This window comes from Narcine bancroftii, chromosome 5 (genome assembly GCF_036971445.1).
Source record: "Narcine bancroftii isolate sNarBan1 chromosome 5, sNarBan1.hap1, whole genome shotgun sequence".
NCBI lineage: Eukaryota > Metazoa > Chordata > Chondrichthyes > Torpediniformes > Narcinidae > Narcine > Narcine bancroftii.
In genome coordinates, this window is record NC_091473.1 from 126,605,952 (window position 1) to 126,633,111 (window position 27,160).

The 27,160-nt window shown below is 38.8% G+C and overlaps 1 protein-coding gene across 10 annotated transcripts in view; it reads right to left on the bottom strand.

Moving 5' to 3' along the window:
• The window catches only part of szt2 (SZT2 subunit of KICSTOR complex), a 289,561-nt gene that overhangs the window by 125,939 nt on the left and 136,462 nt on the right, over nucleotides 1-27,160 (bottom strand). For all 10 annotated transcript variants that reach the window (XM_069939008.1, XM_069939001.1, XM_069939006.1 and 7 more), the window contains 8 exons: nucleotides 25,568-25,706; nucleotides 25,094-25,211; nucleotides 19,174-19,303; nucleotides 12,702-12,854; nucleotides 9,359-9,461; nucleotides 6,894-7,017; nucleotides 6,482-6,590; nucleotides 832-950 (listed from right to left, as the gene is read on the bottom strand). In XM_069939008.1, the coding sequence (XP_069795109.1) occupies nucleotides 832-950; nucleotides 6,482-6,590; nucleotides 6,894-7,017; nucleotides 9,359-9,461; nucleotides 12,702-12,854; nucleotides 19,174-19,303; nucleotides 25,094-25,211; nucleotides 25,568-25,706 (995 nt within the window). The remainder of the gene's footprint in view (nucleotides 1-831; nucleotides 951-6,481; nucleotides 6,591-6,893; nucleotides 7,018-9,358; nucleotides 9,462-12,701; nucleotides 12,855-19,173; nucleotides 19,304-25,093; nucleotides 25,212-25,567; nucleotides 25,707-27,160) is intronic.

Consider the following 27,160-nt stretch of genomic DNA (forward strand, 5'->3'; position numbering starts at 1 on the left):
TGTTAGAACTAAGGGGTTGTAATCATGGAAAATATGCCTATGTACTATTCATGATGTATTCATTAATCCATTACTATGTAACAATTTACTATTTACTTCAATTATACTGTTTAGGGGAAATAGGAATGCAATTAAATAACAGCCACAGTTTGTAGAAAAGTTGCCTGATTATAGTATGTGTAGAATTTGCTGACTCCAAATACAAAGAGAGAAAATACTTTCTTCCCCAAGGTTACACTAAAACAGAATGTTCTGGCCTTGGGGATTAAGATAGGAGGTCTACACCATAGATAATTGCAGAGCAGGAAATTGCTTGAGATAAATCTTATGCATGAGTCTATCAAAGAAAGCCAACTTTTGTTCAGTGTAATAATGTTGATCTATATAAACAGAAGAGACTACAGTAGGAGTCAGTCTTGGGAAATAGCTCACCGAGCAGGTGACCTATGAACTAACGACTGAACCAGAGCTCTGTTAAGCTTTATTCTTGTACTATGTAATAAACTGATTGTGAAACCGAAAACCTTCTCCTATCACTTCATTCAACGAGCACGCTGGACTCAGACGACACATAGACCAAATTGAGGGTAGGGTAAGGCCAGTCCGACAATTCCCGAAACATTGGATATGTATTTTTACCTTTGCCATATAAAGGGCACTGTTTGACCTGCTGTTTCTTCAACATTTTACTTCAGACACTGTCTCTACAGATTTTCATGTTTTACCTTTATAAGTGTATTTACCATCCGCAAACCCAACTTCAACCAAGTAACGTCGTACTTTTAATTTCAGAAATATTGCAACTTGCCACGATTTCAGAATTTGCTGTACCTCGACATCAGCAGGAGTTAGTTTACAGTTCCTGACTAGCATAACGGTAATGATATCAAGTGTTGCCTCGTCCAACCGCCTTCGCAGGACCTTCACCAATTCATCTGTGATTTCAGGCCCTGTGGATATCGGAAGTGTTATTCCAACAATCTATGAGAAACAGCACATTGCAAGTCAAACTGAAATGAGTACAAACCTCATTGCTGAGGATAAAATGTTAGCACTTACATTAACAAATTTTCTGCACGGAAGTAATTCCAACATATAATTGTGAGTACCATAGTAAAATAGTTACCACTCTAAAACTGAGGAGCGCACCCAGTTAAAGACAACATTTAGGTTTGATTTGAACCTGCTGCCATGGTTCTTATGCTATTAGCATAACTATTTCCATTTCCCTTTTTTGCTTTCCTGGTTTATCTTTAAATCCATCTGTTTTCTTCAGCCCAACTATTCCCCTGGGTCACAAGTTCTATGTTCTCAGTGAAGGAGTTTCTTCTGAATTGCCTGTTTAATTTCTTGGTGCCCATCTATCTAATCTTTTTCATGTGGCCCTCAGTGAAATCCCTCATGAAATCCTCTGTTTATGCTTATTTGGTACATGATTTTAATGACCTTCATTAGGTCACCCCCTCAACTTTCTTTTTTCAAGAGACCCAATTTGTTCCTTTTTTTACCAATAGGCACAACTTCCCATTTCTAGTTTAACCATGCAAATCTGCAGCCTTTCAAATGTTAATTTTATAATATTGTGACCAGAAATGTACTGAGTGACCGAGGGTTTGAAACACATTTGACCGAAGAAAGTTTTTAAATGTTCTCTTGTGATGTAATATTTTGGTGATGTTTTTGAGAGATAAATTAGTAAAATTAGAGAAAGTTATATACAAACACACTTTAAAACAGATCGAATTTGAAATACTGAATAATATTCAGTGACTTTACAGAAACTATGGAGAATGCTGTGCACATTTCACAAGTAGGTGCTAATTGAAATGATGTCATGAAATGAATGGACTGGAGACAGGTCATCTGTGTTGAACATTTTTACAAGACTTCTGACCTTTCTGGAAAGTGCTCACTCAAAGATCACTCCTGGGTTCTTGTTTACTTAAAAACAACACATGGGAGCAGAAGACTAACTCCTATTGTTTCCTGGAGAAGGACGGGTTTTTTTTTTGCAAGTAAGGGGGGAAGAGAGAGAGAGAGAGAGAGAGAGAGAGAGAGAGAGAGAGAGAGAGAGAGAGAGAGAGGGGGGGGGGTACATGTGGCTGGCAGTTGGAATCTGAGATGGAGAGAGTCACAGCTGAAACAAGCTTGAGAAGCTTGTTGGAACTGAAACAGGAACTCCAGAGTGGTGGATGGCTGGAAGTGCTATCTATCTGATGTTTTTCTTGGAATGAGTAGAACAGAAAGGAACTCTGTGGTAGCCTGAAAGAAAGAGGTTATCATGTGGAGAACCCTAATGGGACAAGTTTCATCAGCAAGACATTGACGTGACGAATGGTGGTACCTCAGTTGTGAAAATCCTGGAGCAACATATCTCTCTCTGCAAACCTAAAAAGAATCTTCCTGAGCGGTAAACATTTACCTTTCGAACACCAAAGCCTGGTGAACTTTATACATGTTAAATTCTGTGCACAGTATAAGAATGGCCTGCAACCAGAGAACTTGGAAGAAGGAGAAGAGAGATTGAACTGTGAACCAAATAATTTTTCTTAAATTTACACACACATTACATACACTTAGAATTAGGGGGTTAAGTTGGGTTAGTTAAGTTAATAGAGTTAAGTTAAAGTTTGGTTCTGTTTTCACGTTTAAAGATAATTAAACATAACTTTTGTTTAAGTAACTACTTGTCTTGGTGAATGTCTATTGCTGCTGGGTTTTGGGGCTTTAATGACGAGCATCACAACTTAATGATTTTTGTCTTTCCTTACATAAATGCTTTAGTTCCTCCAGGTCAGTTTGTTTAAAAAAAAAGATTTCCTAATTTTTTAATCAAAATTTAACAGTTGCCTGGTTTAGGGACCAGGCCTTATGAAAACAGGTTGAGTGAACTCAGCCTTTTCTCCTTGGAGTGGTAGAGAATAAGAAATTAGATATTTAAGATGATGAGAGGCATTGATCATGTGGATAGTTAGATTTTTTTTTCCCCCCAGGGTTGAAATGGTCGTCACAAGAGAACACAGGGGAGTAGGTACAGTGGAGTTGTCAGGGTAAGGTTTTTTTTAAATTAAATACAGAGAGTCCGTGGAATGGGCTGCTGGCAACTGTAGTGAAGGCAGAAAGATGAGGGTCCTTTTAAGAGACTTCATGTACCTATCCAAAAGTCTCTAGAAAAATAGAGGGCTATGGGAAAGCCTAGTAATTTCTTTGTGGGCCAAAGCGCCTGTTGTGTGCTGTAATTTTTTTAATGTTTTTCTATGTTTCGAGTTCATATTTATAAACTGAAATACATTACTATTTATTTTCTGGTTTTGGATTTATTAATTTTCACTTATAATTTGCTAATCCCAGATTAGAAAATACAACCACAGCTCAAAAGCTGAAAATCAAAGAATAATGCCGCAATGTAATGCACTTTCTAGGCGTAGAAGTGTAAGTTCATCTAGTTCCTTTCATATCCTTATAAAAAAAATTGTTGTGGTTATTTCAGTTTTGAAAGGCAAGATAAATCCATGCTTTATTTCATGTGATACGGATGTTCTATAGTTACGGAGATACAAGTGAAAGAGTACCCAACAGATCAAAATTCTGGCAAATCTACTAAGTTAGTGATGTTTTCCCAAATTAGTTGTCCAGTTTGGAAATCTCATGCAAATGTGTTTCTTCAAAATTGACTAATAGGGATTTCAAAACTGCATTCTAATATTAGGTTTCCCAGTTCACTCAAGGAGAATAATGCCAGAAAATATGTCCACATCATTGCAATCCTGTTCACCTAAATCAGTGGTTTTTAAATGCCCCCCCCCCCCCCAAACTCACATTCCACAGCAGTAAGAAATCCCTATGCAATTACTAAAGGATTGCTTAAGGTGGCATGTGAGTGGAAAGAAAAAGTTTGAAAACCTCTGTATTAATTATACCTAATTGACTTGTTATGTATGCACGTTTCCATAACGTCAAAGGAAAGAGGCCAATTTCAATTTTTCTCAAGCAAAATATTTCAGTAACAATTGGGTCTAGAGCAGTGGTTCTCACATCCCACCCACATACCACCTTAAGTAATCACAGAGCACATGGCATAGGGATCACTTATGGTGGAATGTGAGTTGGGGGGAGGGGGGAGTTTGAAAATTACTGATTTAAATGAAGGGCTAAGAATGGATTTGAGAGAGAAGTGCATGATAGTTTATATATTTTATGTAATTGAGTTAATTCTAAAGTGTTTAATTCCTCTTGGCATTTTCACATTGAATAGAGAATTAAAACTAAACAATATTTTGAAATCTTAGTTATATTTAGTTATTTTCGAATATTTCTGAATATTTGTGAATATGAGAGATATGATTCTGGATATAAAACGAACAAACAGTGGAACCCCAATTTAATGCGATTCTGGATATAAAATGAACAACCAGTGGAGCCTGTTTTATTCCTCTTTCCAGAATTTAAATTATTTTCAGATAAAAATGGAACACACCATTAGAAGGTGAAAAGTTTTTTCCACGAAAGATAAGCTTCATGCACTTGACGCGATTAAGAATAAAAGCCAAACCCAAGTTGCACGTGACCTCAGCATACCCGAATCAACATTTGGTGAGATGTTTGACCAGCTGATCAACGGAGAAACCTCACAGTTCAAAGCTAGCAATGGATGGCTAGACTGGTTTAACTTCCATCACGGGATTTCTCAAGTGTTAGTGTCTGGAGAAATTTGCTCAGCCGACAGTGTTGTCGCCAGCAAATACCGGGCAGAACTAAAAATTCTCTTAGAAGAAGGTGGCTACATTGGAGAATAAGTGTACAATTGTAACGAAACAGGCCTCTGCTACAAGATGATGCCATATTGCACACAGACTAACAAACGACGTGAGGGGTTCAAACAATGCAAAGATCAGATCATATTGTTGTTCTGTGTTAATAAGACTGGAACACAAGTTAAAACAACTCATGATTGGCAAATTTAGTTTGTCTCACTGTTTCCACCATGTCAACATGAAGTCATTACCATTCAAGTACACACATAGCAGCAATGTTTGGATGACCAGTGTTATCCTTGAGGATTGGTTTTACATAACTTTTGTCCCTGCTGTCTGCGATCATTTGCGTAAACGAAAGCTAGAATTCATAGCTCTTCCTTTGCTTGACAACTGTCCCGCTCATCCATCTGCTGCCAACCTATTAAGCCACGATGGAAAGATCAGAGATTCCTACCTCCCAAAGAACACTACATCTAAGAGCTAGCCCCTAGATCAGGGGATCATCTCCATGTTCAAGCAGAATTACAGGCGTGAATTAATTTATGAAATTGTAGATGAATTAACAATGCTGGAACACTATCTGAAAAGCATGAGCATTAAAGAAGTCTGCCTCTTTGGTGGGAAGGGCTGGGGAGCAGTCAGCTCCTCATCTGTGGAAAAATGGTGGGTGAAGGGCCTTTTCATCTCGAAAATCCACCAAAGAAGATTATGAAGTTGATGAAGAGTAAGAATTCTATGGCTTTACAGATGAAGAGGTGGGTGAGGCGCAGAGGGCGTTTCCAATTAGCAAAGAGGATTTTCACCAGTGGTGCTCTACCGATGACAAATGCCCAACATGTGAGCGAATGACAGGCTCTGAGATCATCCGTAACGCTACTATAGCACCAGTTCCCGAACCACAGAAGGGTGATAATGAGGAGCCTCCGCCCCCACCCCCGAAAGTGTCTGAAGCCATTGAGTAGCTCGAGGCCGGCCTACTTTGGCTGGAGACGCAAGATATGGACCACAGAAAAATCCTCCAGCTCAAAGGCATTGAGGATTTTGCTCGCCCCCCCAGTGATCTGCTGCATTCAGGCAATGAACACTTGACTGCTTTTTTAAAGAAATAAAAAAAATTGTAAAAAAACAGCTATTGTAGATGTGTTCTTTATTTTTTTGAAAATGCTGTTTTCATGACCATAATTTAACAGGACCCAATTGTTTAGACCTGAACTATTGCAAGCATTTGTTCTATGACCTCTGGCGAGACTAGAGGTAAGGGTCAGCCACCTTCAAAGCATTTCCATAGATGCTACTTATCATTTCCAACTGGAAGGGCTGTGATGACGCTCAGTGAAGAGCTAGGTAACATCTTACCCAATCAGTCAAGAACTGCTAAGAAAAGTGAAGAATTGCAGAAAAGAAAGTTGAGAGGCATAGAACACGAGGAAACACCCATGTAAATTTATTAGTTTCAGATGATTTAAAAAAACCTTGTCCATAATTTCAGATGAAAGTGTACATGATATTTCAATGCTGAATGTTAAAAAAAATTTCAAAAGAAATTGATGAAAAGGGCTTTCTTAATATTACAAGCCCAATTTTTACAGCTAAATTTCCAGTTTGAAAATTTGATTGCTTATCATTTGGCCAATTTAATTTGTTGCTCTCAGACACTATTTAAAATTCACAGCACACTCATTCTCAGGATAATTGCCCTCTTCTGCCACTGATACCAAACTTACCTGCCTGTCCTACGCCATGTACCATTAGCAGAATGTGCTTATCTACTTGGCCAATGGGTCGCGATGATTCTGCACTTCGGGAGGACATGGAATCAGAAGGTTTAGAATTCTAGATTAAACAAAAAAACAGAAATTAAGAGAACTGGCTTGATAGGTCTCAAACTAGGAGGTCATTAATCTGCTCTATCATTTTATAGAATCAAGACAGATGTAATCTCTCTTCAGATACTATCCTTGTGCTACATCCCTTAACAAAATTGTAACCATCATCATTTTCCTTAAGCGTTGATATGGTCTATTTCAATCATTATTAAAGCAATGCAAAATACACCCCAATAATACAGCATCTCAACACATTATTCCAACCTGTGATATTATTTGAGCTGTTAAGATGTTCCTTATTTCAACTTACCCCAAGTTCATCAACAAGAATTGGTTCCTGGCTGCGCGTTAAAGCCAATGAACGGGAAGTCAGCATGGACTGACATTCTCTATCTGAATCTAGTGTATTTCCACTGCATATTGTTTCAGACAGCCTGTCAGAATAGCCGAAGAGCAGAAGGAAAAAAAATAGTTCTCACATTAGATACTAGATTATATTCAGTGATGTTCTTAAAATGAAATGACAAAAACATTTACATTTATTTTAGCTCAATATGACCCATTCATCAATTACATTGAAACTATAATACTGAAAGAGGCCAGTTATCCAAATCATTGATTATTAGAAGTATTCTTCGCCTGGTTTGGTACACCATTTAATCTAAAACAGTTTACCTTACAATGAGAACATCAGTGATCTGTAAACTAATTCTAGATAGAATCTTAATTCTATTTTCTTAATAGTATAACCAGCCATAAATCATGTCATGAACATTCGACATAGTGCTTCCGTTGTTGGTAATAGCAGTGCATCTTACAGCTGATAATTAATGTTGAAGAGCTGGCTCTGAATGGGCAACTAAAGCGGCATCATCTGCAAAGAGTAGTTCATGGACAAGTTTCTCTTGTGTCTTGGTGTGAGCTTGCAGGCGCCTCAGATTGAAGAGACTGCCATCCGTGCGGTACCGGATGTAAACAGCGTCTTCATTGTTGGGGTCTTTCATGGCTTGGTTCAGCATCATGCTGAAGAAGATTGAAAAGAGGGTTGGTGCGAGAACACAGCCTTGCTTCACGCCATTGTTAATGGAGAAGGGTTCAGAGAGCTCATCGCTGTATCTGACCCGACCTTGTTGGTTTTCGTGCAGTTGGATAATCATGTTGAGGAACTGAAGAAAACTGAGGTCCTCCATCAGCCAGCTCCCCACCATGACTACCAGCCCCCCCACATCTCCATCGGGCACACAAAACTCAAAACGGTCAACCAGTTTACCTATCTCGGCTGCACCATTTCATCAGATGCAAGGATCGACAATGAGATAGACAACAGACTCGCCAAGGCAAATAGCGCCTTTGGAAGACTACACAAAAGAGTCTGGAAAAACAACCAACTGAAAAACCTCACAAAGATAAGCGTATACAGAGCCGTTGTCATACCCACACTCCTGTTCGGCTCCGAATCATGGGTCCTCTACCGGCACCACCTACGGCTTCTAGAACGCTTCCACCAGCGTTGTCTCCGCTCCATCCTCAACATCCATTGGAGCGCTTACACCCCTAACGTCGAAGTACTCGAGATGGCAGAGGTCGACAGCATCGAGTCCACGCTGCTGAAGATCCAGCTGCGCTGGATGGGTCACGTCTCCAGAATGGAGGACCATCGCCTTCCCAAGATCGTGTTATATGGCGAGCTCTCCACTGGCCACCGTGACAGAGGTGCACCAAAGAAAAGGTACAAGGACTGCCTAAAGAAATCTCTTGGTGCCTGCCACATTGACCACCGCCAGTGGGCTGATAACGCCTCAAACCGTGCATCTTGGCGCCTCACAGTTTGGCGGGCGGCAACCTCTTTTGAAGAAGACCGCAGAGCCCACCTCACTGACAAAAGGCAAAGGAGGAAAAACCCAACACCCAACCCCAACCAACCAATTTTCCCCTGCAACCGCTGCAACCGTGTCTGCCTGTCCCGCATCGGACTTGTCAGCCACAAACGAGCCTGCAGCTGACGTGGACTTTTTACCCCCTCCATAAATCTTCGTCCGCGAAGCCAAGCCAAAGAAATGTATACAAAATGCTAAGCTCTATTATATAGCAATCCAGCTTTTCCAATCCTAGACTTTCAACACCAGTTTATTTCTAATTCTATGCTTGTCAAACAAATCCTCATTTCCTTTTGTTCCAATGAAAAGCCAAAATTGCTCAAGATTTTCAGCGAAGCTAAAAAAATATCATCTTGTAATTACACTTAACATTTACATTTTTACCTGTTCCTGCTATTTTAACATTATTTAAAAATCAGTAGTACGCTTCTTCCTGAATCACATTCATAAGTGTAAAATAGCTCCTTTCTCACGTGATATTTTTATCTGCTGCATCTAAAACAAGACAACAAAACTATATATTCAGGAACTGCTGTTCAAACATCTTCTGCTGAAACAAGACTAAAGGTCCAACCATATCTGAAGATTTTTTTCAACAGCTTGAGACAATCCTACTGCCTGAAAAATGAGCCCAGGGGCCTTTATAAATAACAACGTTGCTCTCTAAATACTCAAAACTATTCAGTTCCCCTTCCCTGACCTTTATTGCCCATTTCTAAGGACATCAAGTCAGGAATGCAACACACCTATTTTCTGCTGCCTCAACACATTACGGTCCCAACCATCATATCATTCTTTTATTTTTTTTTCTCTTAATTTCAGAGCTGGAGTAAAGACAACAACATTAATACTAATTATTCCAGTATCACAGGCAATGTACTTTGCAGTGCCTTCTTACCGGAGATAAAATACAGACTTTGTGGATCTTTCTTGGTACACAAACATGTTTTTCCTGTTCACCACGGAGAAAGCATTTAGAACAGATCGGAGGGCTTGAATAGCTGGAAAAAAAGTTACACAATAAGTGATATATTTATGAAATTTTTAATTTGTACAGCATAAGGAAGGCTACTTCAACAATACAAGATTGTGGATAAGAAGGGAGGAAACTGGGGCTAGTAATGGCAATTTACCTCCTTGGCTTGCTACTTTTTAATTTAGATGCTTAGAATAGGACAAATGATGAAGTCATTTTGATTCAGTAGTTATACCCCTGGTATCTGGAATCCAAACAACCAGCAGCCTCAAGCAACCGGCAAAAAATAAAATGAGAAAAATAAATTTTAAAAATTCAAATAAAATAATAGGTTAAAAAATATGTAAGTTTAAAATTGTAAAAGTAAATGCTCTCTGAACTAACACATAAACCTTTCGTGAAGATGGGAGCAAATATTCAGCCTTGGTTGTGCTTTCCTTGTAGCAGTTTGAATAACCTTGTGTGAAACATCAATGGCGTCGCCCACGACGAAAAACTAGTTGATGCCACTCGCCATTGGGGTGACTCTCTTAATGTGTTCCCTTATCCCTGCTTAGTAAGTGTCACCCAGTCAGAGGATTTATCTGTAAACTTTCTCGGGGGGGGGGGGGGGGGGGTAATGATCTATTGTTCATCTTTCGGGCAGCTCCATGGAGGGGAGGAAGCTGCAGATGCAGCAATGGTTAAGAATACGACTGAAGATAAAGTAAAATGCTTTCAGATTTATATATTCGTACAAGTGAAGTTTGTTCAGTGTAAGTGCAGTATAGTATTTTTGTTTTTTTAAAAGATTTTTTCTTTATGCAAGTGTATTAGTTCAGCATTGTTAAGTCTCAAGCTACCAGAAATTATATTTATCTGGCATTTATCAATCCCCATAGTTGCTGGGTTCCAGGGTTTTTTTTACTGTAGATACATTAGAAGGCACTAATTTATATCAAATGAATATCTGATTACCAATAGAATCTAAACCAACGGTGGCCAACCTTCTAATTTTTAATTTAGACATACAGCATGGCAACAGGCCATTTTGGCCCACAAGTACATAGCGGGGGTGTAGGTTAATTGGGCAGCACAGATTGGTGGGTTAAAATGGCCTGTTACTGTGCTGTATGACTAAGTTAAAAATTAAAAGGTTGGTCACCCCTGGTCTAAGCTAACCATCAGCAATATGCCCATCAGGTTTCCTGACTCTTGCAAAAAGCAACCACTTTTGCCACATTCATTGTACTTTCAAATACTTATTTAATTTCTTCTTGAAGACTACTCCTGAAATATATCAGTGATATAGATCATACAGATCACTCCCACTCATTGATAGTTAAGAGGTTTCTTTAAATAATGTGATTGGCCCTTTAGTTCTTCCCTTTAAATCTGTAAAACTTTGTTACTAAACATCCACAAGTAGATTTTTTTTAAATATCAGAACTTTTGTGTTTTAAAGCTACTAAATTTGCTTTCAACAATTTGTCCTCTAGGGGTGAAAAAAAAGCCTCAACTTCCAAAGTCTATTCATGGAACCGCAATACTTCATCTCTTAAAGTCTTCTCATGAATCTCTTCAATACCTTCAAATTATTCATAAATTGTGGTGCCCAGAACTAGTCGTGGCTTACCAAACCTTGTGGGCTTTTGGAACTTGATTTTCAGGGAAACAAAATCAGAAAATGCTGAACACATCTAGCAAGGCAGATACAGCAGAAGCCAACAGAAATGAAGAATTTAACATTAAAGGTGTTCCCTTCAACTGAACCACTGCCATACTTGACATATTGGAAATTTCTGTCCTATTCTGATTTTGTTTTACATTTCCATGTGCAGTGTTTCAAATATACTCAAATAACAAGCATCATAATTTTGGGTGAATAATGTCCAAAGTAATTTTAAACTATATCTTATCTTCATTCAGCCGAGAACCAATGGAAACATTCAGCTGATCAGAGACTGAAAGGTGAGAGATGGCAACATAGGAATTCAATGGCTACAATGGAAGAGATGGAGTAAATGGAAGTAGGCTTCTTTTCCACTGAGGTTAGGTGAGACACAAACCAGAGGACATGGGTTAAGGGTGAAAGGGGAGGTTTAGGGAGAACATGAGGGGAATTTCCTCACACAGAGTGTGGTATGGGTATGGAACGAGCTGCCAGCTGATGTGGTGAATGACGGCTTATTTTAACATTCAATAAAAATTTAGACAGTTACATGGATGGGAGTGGCATGGAGGGTTATGGACTGGGTGGAGGTCAGTGGGATTAGGCAGAAAAATAGTTTGGCAGATTAGAAGGGCTAAAGTAACTGTTTTCTGTGCTTTAATGGTCTAAGATCCTATGGTACACAGAAGATAGAACCAAGAATTGGCCGCCCAACCCTCAAGCTTGCAGCACCATTCAAATAATCAAGACTGATTTACCTAGGTCTCGGCTTCCCCAGACCCAGAGTCCACGGCTCCCCATACAAAAAAACAGCTCCCTCAGACCCACAAGAGTCCAAAGCTCCCCATGCTGGCATCCATTTTACACACTTCTGAAGAGTTGGTCTCCCCGACTCTCTGAGCAGAGAATTCCAGATATCCACGACTCTGTGAGAATAAATGTCTATGTACCTCTATTTTAAATGACTGACCCTTTTACCCAAGTCCCCTCATTCAGATACCCCCACGAGAGAAAAGATTGTGACCTGGTTAGGATAATTTTCCTATCCCAGGAATTAGCCCAACAAATCACTTTTGGATTGCCTTCGATGCTGCTGTATCCATTCTTAGGTTAGAGGACCAAAACTACTCCAGATGTGGCCTCATCAATACCCTGTGCAACTGTTGCAAAACTTATTTTTTTTCTCAAAAACTGACTTTGCTATAACGACCATTATGCCATTTGTCCTTTTTAATTATTTGCTGTATTTAACTGCTAACTTTTTAATCCTTTAAGTGTGAATTTCATACTTAATGCTAAGACAAATAGTGCCCTTTAACTTACATTTCAAGGAAGCCAGTAAAAATAACCACTCTTAACATTCTGTTCTCTTATGTCCTTAGTATTCAATGTTCAATGCATATTGGGTTATAGACCACGGCAACAGTGTTAATTCTTTTGCCTTAGCAAAGACTAGATTATTGATATATACTGGTAGGCCCGAATACATTGACGAAGATCATCAATTTAAATCATTGATCAAATTATGGTAAGCAAATGTATACTTTGTTTAGAATATCTGCGACACCAAACACAGTCAAATATACAAGGCAAGGCCAACAAAATTGAGCCTACCTCTTGCCACACCCATGTTGGGTCCCATCTTTAGCCGAGGATGAATATGTATGATGGTTTTCCACACCATTTCGCATGCAAAATGGCCTGGCATAAATTGCATTGTGGCAGCCAAGTAATCCCTTGACTGGTAAGTATCATCTGCTGAGTAGTCTGCGATTTAAAGCAGAAGAGTTAAACCAGGAATAAATAATTCCTTACATAACAAATTTATGGAATACAAAATTGATTTTGCTTGTGACAGAAACTATGAAATATTTTTATGTAATAGATAGAATTAAATTGAAATGTCTACTTCAGTTCAAAAAGCAATTAAATTGGTTCTTATTAAAATTGGAGCAATTTAAGAGGAACAGAATATATGAAAATCTTTAGACAGTAATACGTGCTATGTGATTACCAAGAAGATAAACTCAGAGGAAACTACATCAAGCTTTTAACATGGCAACTTGAAGGTGAACACCTTAATCCTTCAGATTGTTGATACCTTTATTTCTAACACATGGACTTGAACGTGACAGAAGATCTATGGGATGTAATCACAGGCAGTCCTATTCTGACATGAGGAATTATCTTAGTGACCAAATCATTTTTTAGACTGAATGTGAACCTTTTCACATGATCTTGCAAAAATATACTTCTGAAAGATGTGGATTAACCCTTTTTAGAATTAATTTAGTTCTATTGTCTGTTTAAATATTCTGCTAAGTATATTTTTATTTCTTTTTAGTTTGATTTAACTATTTATCTTTAAATAAATGACCAGAAAAGTATGATTGGGAAAACCCAGGAAATTAAAGAACTAGTCATATAATAGTTCACGGGGTGGGGTGGGGAATTACAGGAATCTATAATCGAGGACAAAGTTACTTAATGTAAGAGAAATCTTTGGAACTGCTCTGCTCAGGACTGCAATAAACTGCAGAGGGTTGTAAATGCAGCTCAGACTACCACACAAACAAAATGTCCTGTCCATCAACTCCATCTATTTGCCCCACTGTCTCAGGAAAGTTGCCAACATATTAAAGTACCCATCTCATCCATTATTCTCCCCTCTTCTGTGAGCAAATGATACATGTGCTTGAAAATACAAACCTCCAGTTTCTTTTAATCCTTTCCTGCTGTTATTAAACTCTTAAATGGATCACAAACTGCCAAAAGATGTCCTTGCATGGTTTTTAATTGTACTTTTCTACATATCTGGATTAGAGAGTGAAGATGAGCTTGCAATAGATAATTTAAATCTAGGTAAATTTTTTGAGGGAGTAACCAAATGGTAAAAAGGAGAATATTTATAGATGCAGTTTACGTGAATTTCCTGAATTAATTGGCAAGAGTTCACAAGTAGCCCAACCGAAGTTCTCTCTCCCAAATGACAAGAAATAGCCAATAAAATGAAAGAGAAAATGAAATTAAATTAAAAAGGTATAGACTACAGTTGGTAGTACAAGTGAGAGCCAAACAAAATTAAGAAATCTAGTGAGGAAGTGAAAAATATGGGTTGGAAGATCATCGCAAAGATCACTTAAATTAAGCAATAAACTAAGAACTTTGCACCTGTCTTTAGTAAGGGAAGTGCTACCATAGATGAAGAAAGAAGAGAGAACTGAGACACTAGATGGACTACTAATTATAAAGAGAGGCCACCATTAAAGTTGGGTCTACAAAAAATAGATACATAATCAGGTCCAAATTGGATAGAGAAATATGTGGAGGGATGTAAAAATAAAGACCAAAGTAAAAGAATAAATTTCTGCAGTTTAGGCCACGATCTCAGACAGAATTTGAGACCAGGGGGACAGAGAACAGTTCAAAAGCAAAGGGAATAAGAATTAAGCCAAAAATTAGTGGCGGCCAATCTTTTAAATTTCGGTGGTGAAAAAGTATGGAATCAGACAGAGTTTCACAGCATGGAAACATGCCCTTCAGCCCAATGCTGACCAAATTGGTCCCATTTGTGAACATTCAGCCCATATCTTTCAAATCCTATCCTATCCTATCCACATATCTGTCTATATTTAGAGCAATACTATTACAGCGCCAGTAACCTGGGTTTGAATCTGTGCTGTCTGTAAAGAGCTTGTATATTTTCCAAGGTGTTCCTGCTTCTTCCCACTCCTCGTGTTGGTAGGTTATTTAGGTGTAATTGCAGAATCCAAAATGTAATCTATGCTTCAAGTTCCAAGTCACAATTTTGTATTTCGCTCCATTCTTTTATGTGGCCAGTTATTTTGTTCTAATAAAGCTTAATCTGAACTGAAGCACCTCATCTTTAGGAATCAAAAAAACAACAATTTCAAATATTGTGCATTCCCAGTATTTTGTTTTGATGTCAAATTTCAGTGTGCTATCCTTTTTTAAACAAGCGATTCTGCTTTCACACTTCCTCTAAACCTTTGCAAGCTGTGTCACTTCTGCCTTGGACTTTTACGATCAGCTTTTTGCTATTTAATCTCTCATGCCTTCCTTCCCATCACAAACTTTCTCCTCACTATCACTTTTCTTTGCATCTTCAAATGTGTTAACCTCCAGATTTGAATAGTTCTGGTGAAAAATCCTTCACCAAAAAAAAATAATTCACTGATGCTTCCCCAACAGCTCTATTATTCCATGTGAACAAGAAAAAATTATGCAGATGCTAGGATCTAGTACTAGAGAAATTCAATAGCTCAAACAGCACCTATAGGAAACAAAAGTTGGTCAACATTTCAGGTCTAAACCCTTCTTCAGGTGTGTCTTACATCAGGCAGGCACGTGAATAAAAAGGTGGGGCAGGCAAAGGAGTGCAGCAAGGGAAAACAAGAGGCAAAAGGTGGGAGGGTAGAAAAGAAAGAGGCATGATGGGGGGAAAAGTGCAGAGGAATTTTTTTCTTTTTTCTGCATCTACAGTACATTAGTTTGACATTTTGATATGTTTGGAAGATGTTACACAACTGATAATGAAAAGGAACATTGAGTAAGGAACAAAAAAGGAACATAAAATAAAACACAAGAAACTTGGAATGTAATTTTTAAATTGGTTAGTAACTCTTCTTTATGTGCCCGCCACTCTCTCCTACAATTTAAATTAGTCTATAGGGCTCACATGTCCAAAGTCAAAATAATTTGTTTTTATGTGGATGTACCACCTCATTGAGATAAATGCAACAACGGAGATCTTCACTAATTCATATGTTTTGGATATGCCAGTGGCTTAAGAAATATTGGATCAGAAGTATTTCAAACTTTCTCTGCACTTTTTAAAGTTAATTTTAAACCAAACCCCTTAACTGTTTTATTTGATATTGTTAGAGAGAGTGACATAGCATTAATGACATCTGAGCCACATGTATTCGCTTTTGTTGCTCAGATGGAAGGATGTTACACCACCTAATCTTGCTCAATGGCTACTTGACGTCATGTCATGTTTAAACTTAGAAAAGATTAGATGACAATAGACAATAGACAATAGGAGCTGGAGTAGGCCATTTGGCCCGTCGGGCCAGCACCGCCATTTTAGATCATGGCTGATCATTACCATCAGTACCCCTTTCCAGCCTTATCTCCATAACCCTTAACTCCGTTACCCACAAGAGTCTTATCTAACTCTCTTTTGAACATAGTCAGCGAATCCGCCTCTACCACCCTCTGTGGCAGAGCATTCCACAGATTCACACTTCTCTGGGTAAAAAAAATGCTTTCTCATCTCCATCCTAAAGGGCCTACCCTGTATTCTTAAACTATGCCCTCTAGTCCTCGTCTCCCCCATCATTGGGAACAAGTAATCAGACTTCACCTTGTCTATCCCCCTGATGATTTTGTATACCTCAATCATGTCCCCCTCATCCTTCTAAACTCCAATGGATACAAGTCCAGTTTTTCTAGCCTTGCTGCATATGACAACCCTGCCATCCCTGGAACTAACCTTGTAAATCTGCACTGCACACACTCTATAGCTAGTATGTCCTTCCTCAAGTTTGGAGACCAGAACTGGACGCAATACTCCAGGTGGGGTCTCACCAGGGCCCTGTATAACTGCAGAAGGGCGTCTCTGTTCCTATACTCCAATCCCCTCTTTATGAAAGCCAACATTCCATTTGCCTTCTTCACAGCTTTCTGAACCTGCATGCTAGCCTTCAGTGACCGGTGAACAAGTACACCCAGATCCATTTGCACTTCCCCACTCCCTAGCTTGTCTCCATTTAAATAATACTCAGCTTTCCTATTACTTCCCCCAAAATGAATAACCTCACATTTGTTCACATTGAAATTCATCTTCCATTTAGCCGCCCACTCCTCCAGCCTGTACAAGTCCCTCTGCATTTTCCTTACATCCTCCTCACACCCCACACCGCCACCCAGTTTAGTGTCATCTGCAAATTTGCTCATGTTATTCACAATCCCCTCATCCAAATCATCAACATAAACTACAAACAACTGAGGACCCAACACCGATCCCTGAGGCACTCCACTCGTCACATCCTGCCATTCTGAAAAAGACCCATTTACTCCAACCCTTTGTTTCCTATCTCTTAACCAATTTCCTATCCATGTCAGCACCTTACCTCCAATACCATGCTCCCTGACCTTGCCCACTAGACTCCCGTGCGGTACCTTATCAAAGGCCTTCTGGAAGTCCAAATACACCACATCCACTGGCTCTCCCGAGTCCACCCTCTTTGTCACATCCTCAAAAAATTCCAGAAGGTTAGTCAAGCATGACTTACCCTTAAGGAATCCATGCTGACTAGCCCTTATACTATTATTACTGACTAAGTGTTCTGCTATTTCTCCTTTTATGATGGACTCCAATATCTTCCCCACCACTGATGTCAGGCTAACCGGTCTATAATTTCCCGTTTTCTCCCTCCCTCCTTTCTTAAAAAGTGGCACCACATCAGCCACTCTCCAATCCTCAGGGACCTCCCCGGAATCTATGGAACTTTGGAAAATGTCGACCAGTGCCTCCACAATTTCCATAGCCACCTCTTTAAGCACCCTAGGATGCAGCCCATCAGGTCCTGGGGATTTATCAGCCCTCAGTCCCAACAATTTACTCATAACCTCCTGCTTCTGGATCCGGATATCCATTAGATCCCCAACCTCCCCAGTAAAGTTCCCCAAGTCTCTTGGTACCGCATGACCACTACCCCCTAACTGACTATAACCTATATCCTCCTTGGTGAAGACAGTTGCTCAATTTCTGATTTGAATTTAAATTTTCAAACTTTGTGGGGACACTTTCTGCATTACTTTTATCATATTTGATTTGTTATGAAGGTAGAAGTGTTAACTAATGAGGTAATTTATCTCTCTGATAAGAATTCTGTCTTTTTTTGGCCAAGCGGCTTTTTTCTTGGTAGTGGGTTTAGATTTTCCATTTTTTAATAAAATATAACATCAATACAATGTAATCTGTTTGTTTAAAATGTGGAATACTTTGGATGAAATGATATGATTTAAGTGTAATGTAACTTTGTGAATTTTAACATATATACTCTTAATATATATGTACTCTGTATTTTTGGATGTGAAATTTCAATATTAATAACAATATTGAAAAAAGAAAAGAAAGACTGTGGAACTTTCGCACAAAATCAGTGTTTGAGGGGATCTGCATGGCCTGCACAACATGATATTTATGATTTAGACAACACAAGATAAAAGCACTTACAAGTTTAACAGTCACAAGAAAATGAAAAGGATGTAAAAATAAAATTACAAAGAAATACTGATGTTATAAATTTGGTGGATTGTACTTCAAAGCAAATACGTCACTAACAGAAATCTATGAACAGTGGAGATTCAAAGTAATTTTTATGAATATGTAAATGGAACACAGAAACGTGGTGACCAGGTGCAAATTAATATTCAAAAATTACTGGAATATTATCTTTTATATCAAAAGGGCCAGATAAATAATGGAGAATACAATTCTTGGACCTGAATATTAACCAGAATATTTGATGTTGGAATCAATGTTACTGGGTTCTAAAAGATTTAAATGATGCTAAAAGGGTATATTAATCAGTCTGGCATTGCTGGAAAACAGAAAAATTTTAGTTTGAAGCATAGTCTACAAAATAAAATTTATAAGACTATGAGACAGAAACAGATTCTCCTGCGAATGGGCAGTGGGAATGGGTGGCATTGGATTTTTGGACGGAGGTTTATAATTTTGACGTTCATCTAATATTTAGTTCCACTTTAACATACCTTTGGATATGTCATGTTACCTGAACCTGAATTGCCTCCCTGCATTAGAAGGGCAAACTACTAATGCAACATCTTTCCTAATAATAAAAGGAAGTGTTTAATAAAAGGAATGTTTTTTAAAAAAATATTAAATTACAAGAATATTAAAATATATTAACTTGGTTATATCATCCTACAGATTTATCTTTATTTTTACACAATTGAAAGATGGAGTAAAATAGACCATGAAAACACAAATAAAGCAAAGCTGCCCGAATGAAAAAAAATGGGTTCATACCATCACTGGCAATAATCCGCGGGCGATATGAAGTGTAGGGGGTTTCATTCTTCCAGATATCTTCCTCACTCTCGGCCACAAGCAATGAATTGCATACATGACTATCATGTAGATCCTGAAGCAGCAAACGCTGTGAGAACCAGAAAAACAGAAGTGTGCAAGAGAAATGGATTCATGGCCAGACAGAAGTAGCCACTAACTTTCAGGCCAAGCATTCTGCCAATTATGTTTAGTCAAGGGCACTAACACTGGTCAGTGTTGCAGCAGACATCAGGTGTTGCTAAATAATAAGAAACATTAAGTATTCGTTTGGTACTGCACTGAGATTCAGTCAATACCAATCTCACTCAGATTTCTTCTGGCACATAAATGCGCAAAGGCCTGATAAAGGGTAACGCGGAATCTACAAGTTTACTTCACAAGTATTTTGCTTTGATGTTCACAAAGCTGAGGAACACTCAGGTAGAAATAAATTCCTAGGCAATCGAAAGCAATTTGACAAAGATTACATCATAAAAGAAAGGAGAGGATTAGGAAATCGATTTTAACCTAAAGTAGAACAAATGATGGAATAAATCCTCGGATTCTGAATTAAAAGGTATAAAAGCTGGCAGAGAAATTATATTCAGAGTTCCATCAAGACTAAATGTATTCCAAGGGATTAGTGAGTGGCCAATGCTATAACCATTTGAAACGGAACATGAAGCTAGCCCAGAACATTACAATTACATTTATTGACAGCAGTGGTTGGGTCAATTTTGAAGCCTTTAATTAAAAATTTAATTACAGAATATCCTGTGGAAGAGAAAATAATTAAATGTCACCAACTTGATTTGCAGAAGAGAAAATGAGAATTGTTTGATAAAACAACATTTATTTTGAAGGAGTTGCATCAGCATTTCCTAAAAGCCCTTGGCAAGGTATAACACAGGAGACCACTGGAGAACATTAAATGGCAGAAAAATAGAGGCAGAGGAGAAATTGGATTAAAAAGTTATAGAGGAAGCTGAGAGATGGAATTATAAAGAACTTCTCAAGTGGCTGGAAATGAGTAACAGTGCCCCATAGGGCTTTGTTCTGGAATTGATTCTCCTCGCCATGGATGGAAAAAAAATAGAACTTGCACTTTTAAATTATCTTCGCAATCTTCGGATGCTCCAAAGTGCTTTCACATCCAATCACAAAATGAGGCACATAGGACACACATCTCAGTGTCACTGAAGCTTGAACAGATTTTCTGTTGCTTTGCAACTTCCACATTCAACGTAAAATTCAACAGAAAACTAGAAATGCATTAAATTTTTGTTTATTTCAATGGCTTCACTGATTTCAAGATCTGCTTCTAAGATTCTATCAGCCTGGAACTCCAAATCACTCTGATCTCTCATTACTCTGCTTCTCATCATATCTTACTCCACAAAAGTTACATAAATTTAAATCGGAAATATCAGACCAATGTTTTCAATGTGATCAAGAAATAGGTACTTTCTTGCTGGTCATGCCCTAGAGTGAGGCCTTTCTGGGAAGATTTAGGTAATCTGGAAAAAAAATACTGGAATTCGATACCCTCACAGGCAACTGAATTACTTTTATTGGGGAATTTAAAAGATGTAAACCTAAAATGAGATCGAAATATCAATTAAAATTCATTAAGTTTGCTTTAGCAGTGGCCAGGAAATGCATAGCAGTTACTTGGAAATCTGAGTCTCAACTAGGTTTAGCCCGCTGGAATATAGAAATGCATAATTGTGTTCCCCTGGAGAAGATCACCTATAACCTAAGGTACATCAGGGTAAATCTTTAACAATTCCCTCTCCTGTCTCTTCCTCCCAGTACTCGCAGTGCCATGGACCCTAAATAAATCAGATTATTTGTCCCTTGTTGGGTGGGGGTTTATCTGGGGTGAAGCCAATCCTTACTTTTTCTTCTTGTTTCTTGGGGGATGGGGGGGGGGGGGGTGGTGGGAGGGTTCCTCATTTTGTTTTTATTTCTCTCCATTACCTTTCTATATCTTTTTCTCCCTTTGGTTCAACATGGACATTGAATTTGGATTTCTGTAGTATAATTGTAACTTTTTCTTTCATTATAATTGAATCGACTCTTTTTTCTCATTTTCTTTAATATCGACATATTTGTGCTATTTTGTTAATAATCGGACTTGTCAGCCACAAACGAGCCTGCAGCCGACATGGACTTTTACCCCCTCCATAAATCTTCGTCCTCGAAGCCAAGCCAAAGAAGAAGAAACTGATATTGATATTTTTCTTTTTGATTATTCTTCATTTTGACTGTATGTTGATTGAAAATTCTCAAAATATTCAAAAAATACCCAATTACGTTGCCTCCTCAGCCATCTGGCAGAAGAAATTTCTCCTGATCTCAGTTCGAAAGGCATGGTCTTTTATTCTGAGGCTGTCCCCTCTGGTCTGACATCTTCTCCAAATTCACTCTATTCAGCCCTTTCAATAGTTAGAATGTTCCAATGAAACGCTCCATCATCCTTTCAAACTTCAGTGCGTACAGGCCCAGAGCTATCAAATACTCCTTAAACATTAACCCTCTCATCTCTTGGATTATTCTCATAGCCCTTCTCTGGATGCTTTATAATGCCAGCACATCCTTTCTTAGATATAGTGCCCAAAACTGTTCATAATACTCCAAATGTGGTCTGACCAACGCCTCAACATTACATCTTTTATATTCAAGTCATCTTGAAATGAATCCAAACATTGCATTTGCCTTCAACCTGCACTTGGACTTAGGAAATCTTGCACTTGGACTTCCAAGTCCCTTTGGTCCTCTACTTTCTGAATGTTATCTTCATATTGAAAATAGCTTAGGTCTTTATTCCTTTTACCAAAGTGCATATTCCATCTTCCTGCTCTTTAATCATTCTCCAAACTTATCCTCTGCAAATTCCCTGCCAAGATGGTAAAAATCAGTGCCAGTAAATGTGAGGTTGCATATTTTCATCAAAAATAATAATAACTATTCTTTTCCTTGATCAATTGTTGAAAAGTTAATGTGGAGATATGAACAAAGGTCAAAGCCAGGGTGGAGCTCATAATTACATTTTTGATGCTTTGAAACCTTAGATCCTGGTTTCTAATAGCTCGGCAGAAACTTCTTTATTTGATGCTGCAGTACAAGTTTCTTGGACTCGGGAAACAGCTTAGAGGAATAGAGACAAAGTTAAGCTTCAGTTCATATGTGGACTGTTATTGGTGATTGTCCCATCCAAATTGAAACTGTGTTAGATCCATATGGCAAATATTTATCATTGTTCATATGTGACTACAATATTTTCCAAGCTTTGAAAACTGACAGCAAGTTAGAAAAGGAAGATAATGATAGCAATAACTTGACATGGTGGGTACACAAAAGGAGTTGGGTAGTGGAGGGATCATAGATAGCAGAAGCATGTTAGATCTACAGTGAGAGTAGTTCTGCAGGCTCTTTGCACATCTAAATACAGGAAACATCAGCCAGCTCCTGGAACAAAGCCTACTCCCTAATGTACCTGGAAGACAGGCATCGTCCTTGGCTGTGAAACTCAGTCTCCTACATTTCTTTTGGTTCCTGTTAAAATCAGTATTCTGGCAGAGGCATCCTGAGGGTCTTGTGGTAGGCTGTGCAGAAATGCACAAGGAGGATGACAAATGGATCATTTGCCAGGGATAATGCTATACATATCTTCCAAGCTGAATATGATTTTACACTGGTTTTGAAAATGAAATGTACAGATGCAACTTCTTTTTATCCATATCTTTAACCCTTTGGACTCCGGCCACTATTAAACTTTAATATAGACTCCGGACTGGATCGATGGGTAAACTACAGACGAACACCAGTATGAATTGGCTGGTAGTTGGAGATAAAACCAGTCCAGGAAAATGGGAAAACAGAGTATATATGCTTGTTGGCAGTCCCTGAAAACCAGGACATGGAGACCAAACGGTTAAAATTCACAGAGAACAGAACCAATCCCAGAACAAAGCCCAATGAGGTTTCCAACTGCAAGACTGGGACACTCCACTCTGACTATTCAGGCCTATTTCTTCATGTCTATTTTTAAAAACAATTTATCCTCTGCTCTTATTTCGGTACCTGTTTCTTGTTTCTCTCCAGAGGTCTGTGTTATACCTCGCCCAAAGCTTCCTGAAATTGCTACCACAATCCTTTCAACGTAAAAGTCATTTTGTCAAAGAACACTTCTTTGTGCAAACGAAGCACTCTTCATCTTTATGACAGACTATTCACTGGGGCCACTTCCAGCTTTGACCCTCTGCTCTTAGTTGGATTCTCTTCTCTCTCAAGAGATGATAAAATCTGAGCAAGTGCATGTCAACTATTCACCTGATTAATGAGGTATATTAACTTAAAATCATGAGACAAATGAATCATATTGCCCAAGTATTGGATTGAAAATGGCAATACTACGGGACCTGCTGCAACAGCAACACTGCTGCTGGTGTGGACTGAGGAGAGCGAGAAGAGGAAAGATAGAGCTCCTCTGCAGGAACCTACTGCTCAGTTGTAATACTGATGTCCTTGTACGAGCATTAAACAGATTGTTAAAGGGGCTGATGGTGTTTTTTTTTAAATCTTGAAATCACAGAGGACCACGCCCAAAATGGTGGTGCCCACACTTGGCAGCAGACTACAAGGGATTGGTTATAGTGGGGACAAAACAGCGAGAGAACATCTCCCAACCCTGCTGAGGAGAATCATGGGAGACAAATGCTGCAGGAAAAGAGACCATGGCAGCAGACCAGTGAAGGTATCATGGGCTAAAGGACCCATGATAGGACCCATGCTAAAGGACGCTGCGGGCTGCTGGGGAATGGCTCATGGAAACCAGGTATTAGGACTGGGATCTGAGAGGGCGCTGAGGGCAAAAAGGGCTCGAAGGCCCCCTTTTTAGACAATAGGAGCTGGAGTAGGCCCTTCGGCCCGTCGAGCCAGCGCCGCCATTTTACAGATCATGGCTGATCACTACCATCAGTACCCCTTTCCAGCTTTATCCCCGTAACCCTTAACTCCTTTGCCCACTAGAGTCTTATCTAACTCTCTTTTGAACATAATCAACGAATCTGATTATTTTTTGTTGAAAGCTTCCTGATTGCATTGGAGGTTCGGATCTGGGAGCTCGGGTTAGCCCGTGGATCGAACAGGAGGCGGTGTAGCGGCAGGAGCGCTGGAGACAAATCCACAAACAATTGGTGCCTCTTAAAGAACTCTCCTTTGTTTCTCTTACTGCTGGGACGCACTAGGCAATAAAGATGGTTCCTCTTTATGTGTGCCTTTATGGCAGGCAGAAGTTGGCAAATTGTGAGTGAGTAGCACAGTGAATTACCAAATGGCCAAGCGAAAAAGTGCATGAAAAAGATGAGTGCTACTGATTGTTGGATGGATGTGAGCATTAATGTGATGGATATTATGGGACTAAATTTAGCAAGGCAATGTGAAAGGGAGCTTTAAACACAGGGGAAAAGTAGAATTTGTAAAGATTTAGTTTTGAGACCGGATTAGTTCTGGCTGCACACTCCTCGGCTATCTTCAACCTTGGCTCCTTTGCTGGATTTGTTGATTTCTCCTTTCATTGCCTGAGAAGAGCAGACATCTCCTGCTCCACCCTGCACCCAACAAACATTGTAGCAAGGATCTAGTAAACTGAAAAATAAGGTCCTCATTCTATGGACCATGCATAATGAACCACATTTGCAAATGATATACTGTTAAATAAACCTGAAACAGTGTCCTGGAGATGTGTGTCGGGCACACTACATGATGCAACATCTAGCGAGTCAGCTCTCCTGTTAATTTCACTCCCTTGCTGGAAGTTGACTTCAGATTAATACCATGTCAAAATTTCAATCCCCAACGTTAAAACAATCTTCAAACTCTTCTTTATGTTTACCTGATTGACAACGCGGCAAATATCACCAATTTTTTTAACTACAGTTCGATGAAGGTGCAAATATTCAAGTTCTTCCTCTTTTTCGACTGCAGGTTCATCTTTTGTCCCAATAAAACTTCTGAAAAAAATGTTTTGTTTTTAAAACCTTAAGAGTCTCTGCATTTTCATTTAATGCCATAAGGAACTCAGAGATAAGATGAGATGACATTTAAATGAGTAAAAAGCTAGTATTTAAATGCAAGTAAGAAATGGTCACATGATCTGATTTCACAGAACATTTACCAAGTTCTCACGTTAGAAAAGAAATGACAATCATGAATCATTCATTTTCGTTGCTTGATAAGCATTAGCAGTACAACTTCTTGCTACCAAATGATTTACTTTAGATATTGATATACAATACTTCCTGAACCTGTCAACCACCTAGATAAAGAGTAGATTCATCCCATTATGAAAATAACATATTCTTCTCACCGTGTTTGAGAGTAAACTTCAACTCTATCTTGGTGAATTTGGATGATCAACCAAAATTCAGGCATCAGTGGGCATCTGGGATCTTGCTCATTCATTGTAGCACCTTCACACTCAGAGTCACTGCTACCTCCATCATAACCTGTCAATTGTCCAGAAAGGTGAATTAACAGCATTGGGTTTAGGGGCCAACATCATAGCTTAAAATAGATAAGCAATATCAAAGTACCTCAATATTAGTAAAGCATCTATACTGTACATCTTTCTCTTTTACTGCACTCCAAGGAGCAATAGCCTTGTAAATTTTCTCTGCACCCTCTCTAGCTTAACATCTTTCCTGCAGCAACCGAACATAAAACTCCAAACGAGGCCTCACCAACATTTATACAACAGCATCATGGCCTCCCAACTTCTAAGCACTGATGAAGGCCAATGTGTCAAAAGCCTTTTCTACCACCATCTGTGATGCTACTTTCAAAGTATCTGTATTCCACAACACTCCCCAGATTTCTATTATTCACTGTGTAGATCCTATCTTAAAATGCAACACCTCATATTTCTCTCCCCACCATTCCCCTCCCTGCCCACTACCCAACTAATCAAGATCTTGCTGCAATCTAGTGTGCTTGGATATATCCGATATATTATGATAAAAGATTTCAACCTAAAATGTCAACAGTTCCTTTCTCCCTCTCACTGGTTCCGCTTGGCTCACTAAGTTTCTTCAGCAGCTTGTTTTTGCCTTGTATTTTAATCTTTAGTTACCCAATATTTTCCATAATCCTTGGACATCCTTTTTGACTTGGCTGTATTATTTTCCCAACTGAGGATTTCAAAAAATGCAGACAAGGTTCCATTTACAGAATGGTCAACGTTCCGAAGGGCCGTAAAATATACTTTTGGTTTTACGGTTTTCCTCTTCTCTTACAGCAAATTATTTCCTTACAGATTAAGCAACATCCATCAAAGATTTGTCACTATCCCAAATGTCTGCATCTTCCCTTCACGTGCTTGACACAGTATAAAAATATTATTTTGAATTCATCACTGCAATTAGCCTTGAATATTTGCAGTCATCACACTTTTCCTCTTGAGACACAGACTACTCATTTTGTGTTAAGCATTATGAAATAAAGGCTTGGTCACCATTTACCCTTAGGCTAACTCAAAGTTGCAACTGATTTAAAAGTAATAAAGCCTAACTCAATGATCCAACGAAGAATTGCTGGAGGAACTATGCAGGTCACACAGCTTCCATGGATAGAAATGGTCAGTCGAGATCTGAAATTTTGACAGACCATTTCTACCCAACGTTCCGGCCTGACTTGCTGAGTTTTTCCAGTAATTCTTAGTCGGCACAAGATTCTAGCATCTGCAGTATTTGTGTTTCACAGAGGTTAAATCAATTTACAGAAAAGGAGAATAAAATATGTTAGAGCAATCAACAGAGCTCAAGAATTAAAAAAAAAGAGGCAGTTTGCAGCTGCCAGAGGTAAAAAGGTCAGTGCAAAATGCAAACTAGATGGCATGTTTTTATGCCTACAGACACAAAGTGTGAGAATGGCATGCCAATTGACAAGATGATTTGAGCCAATG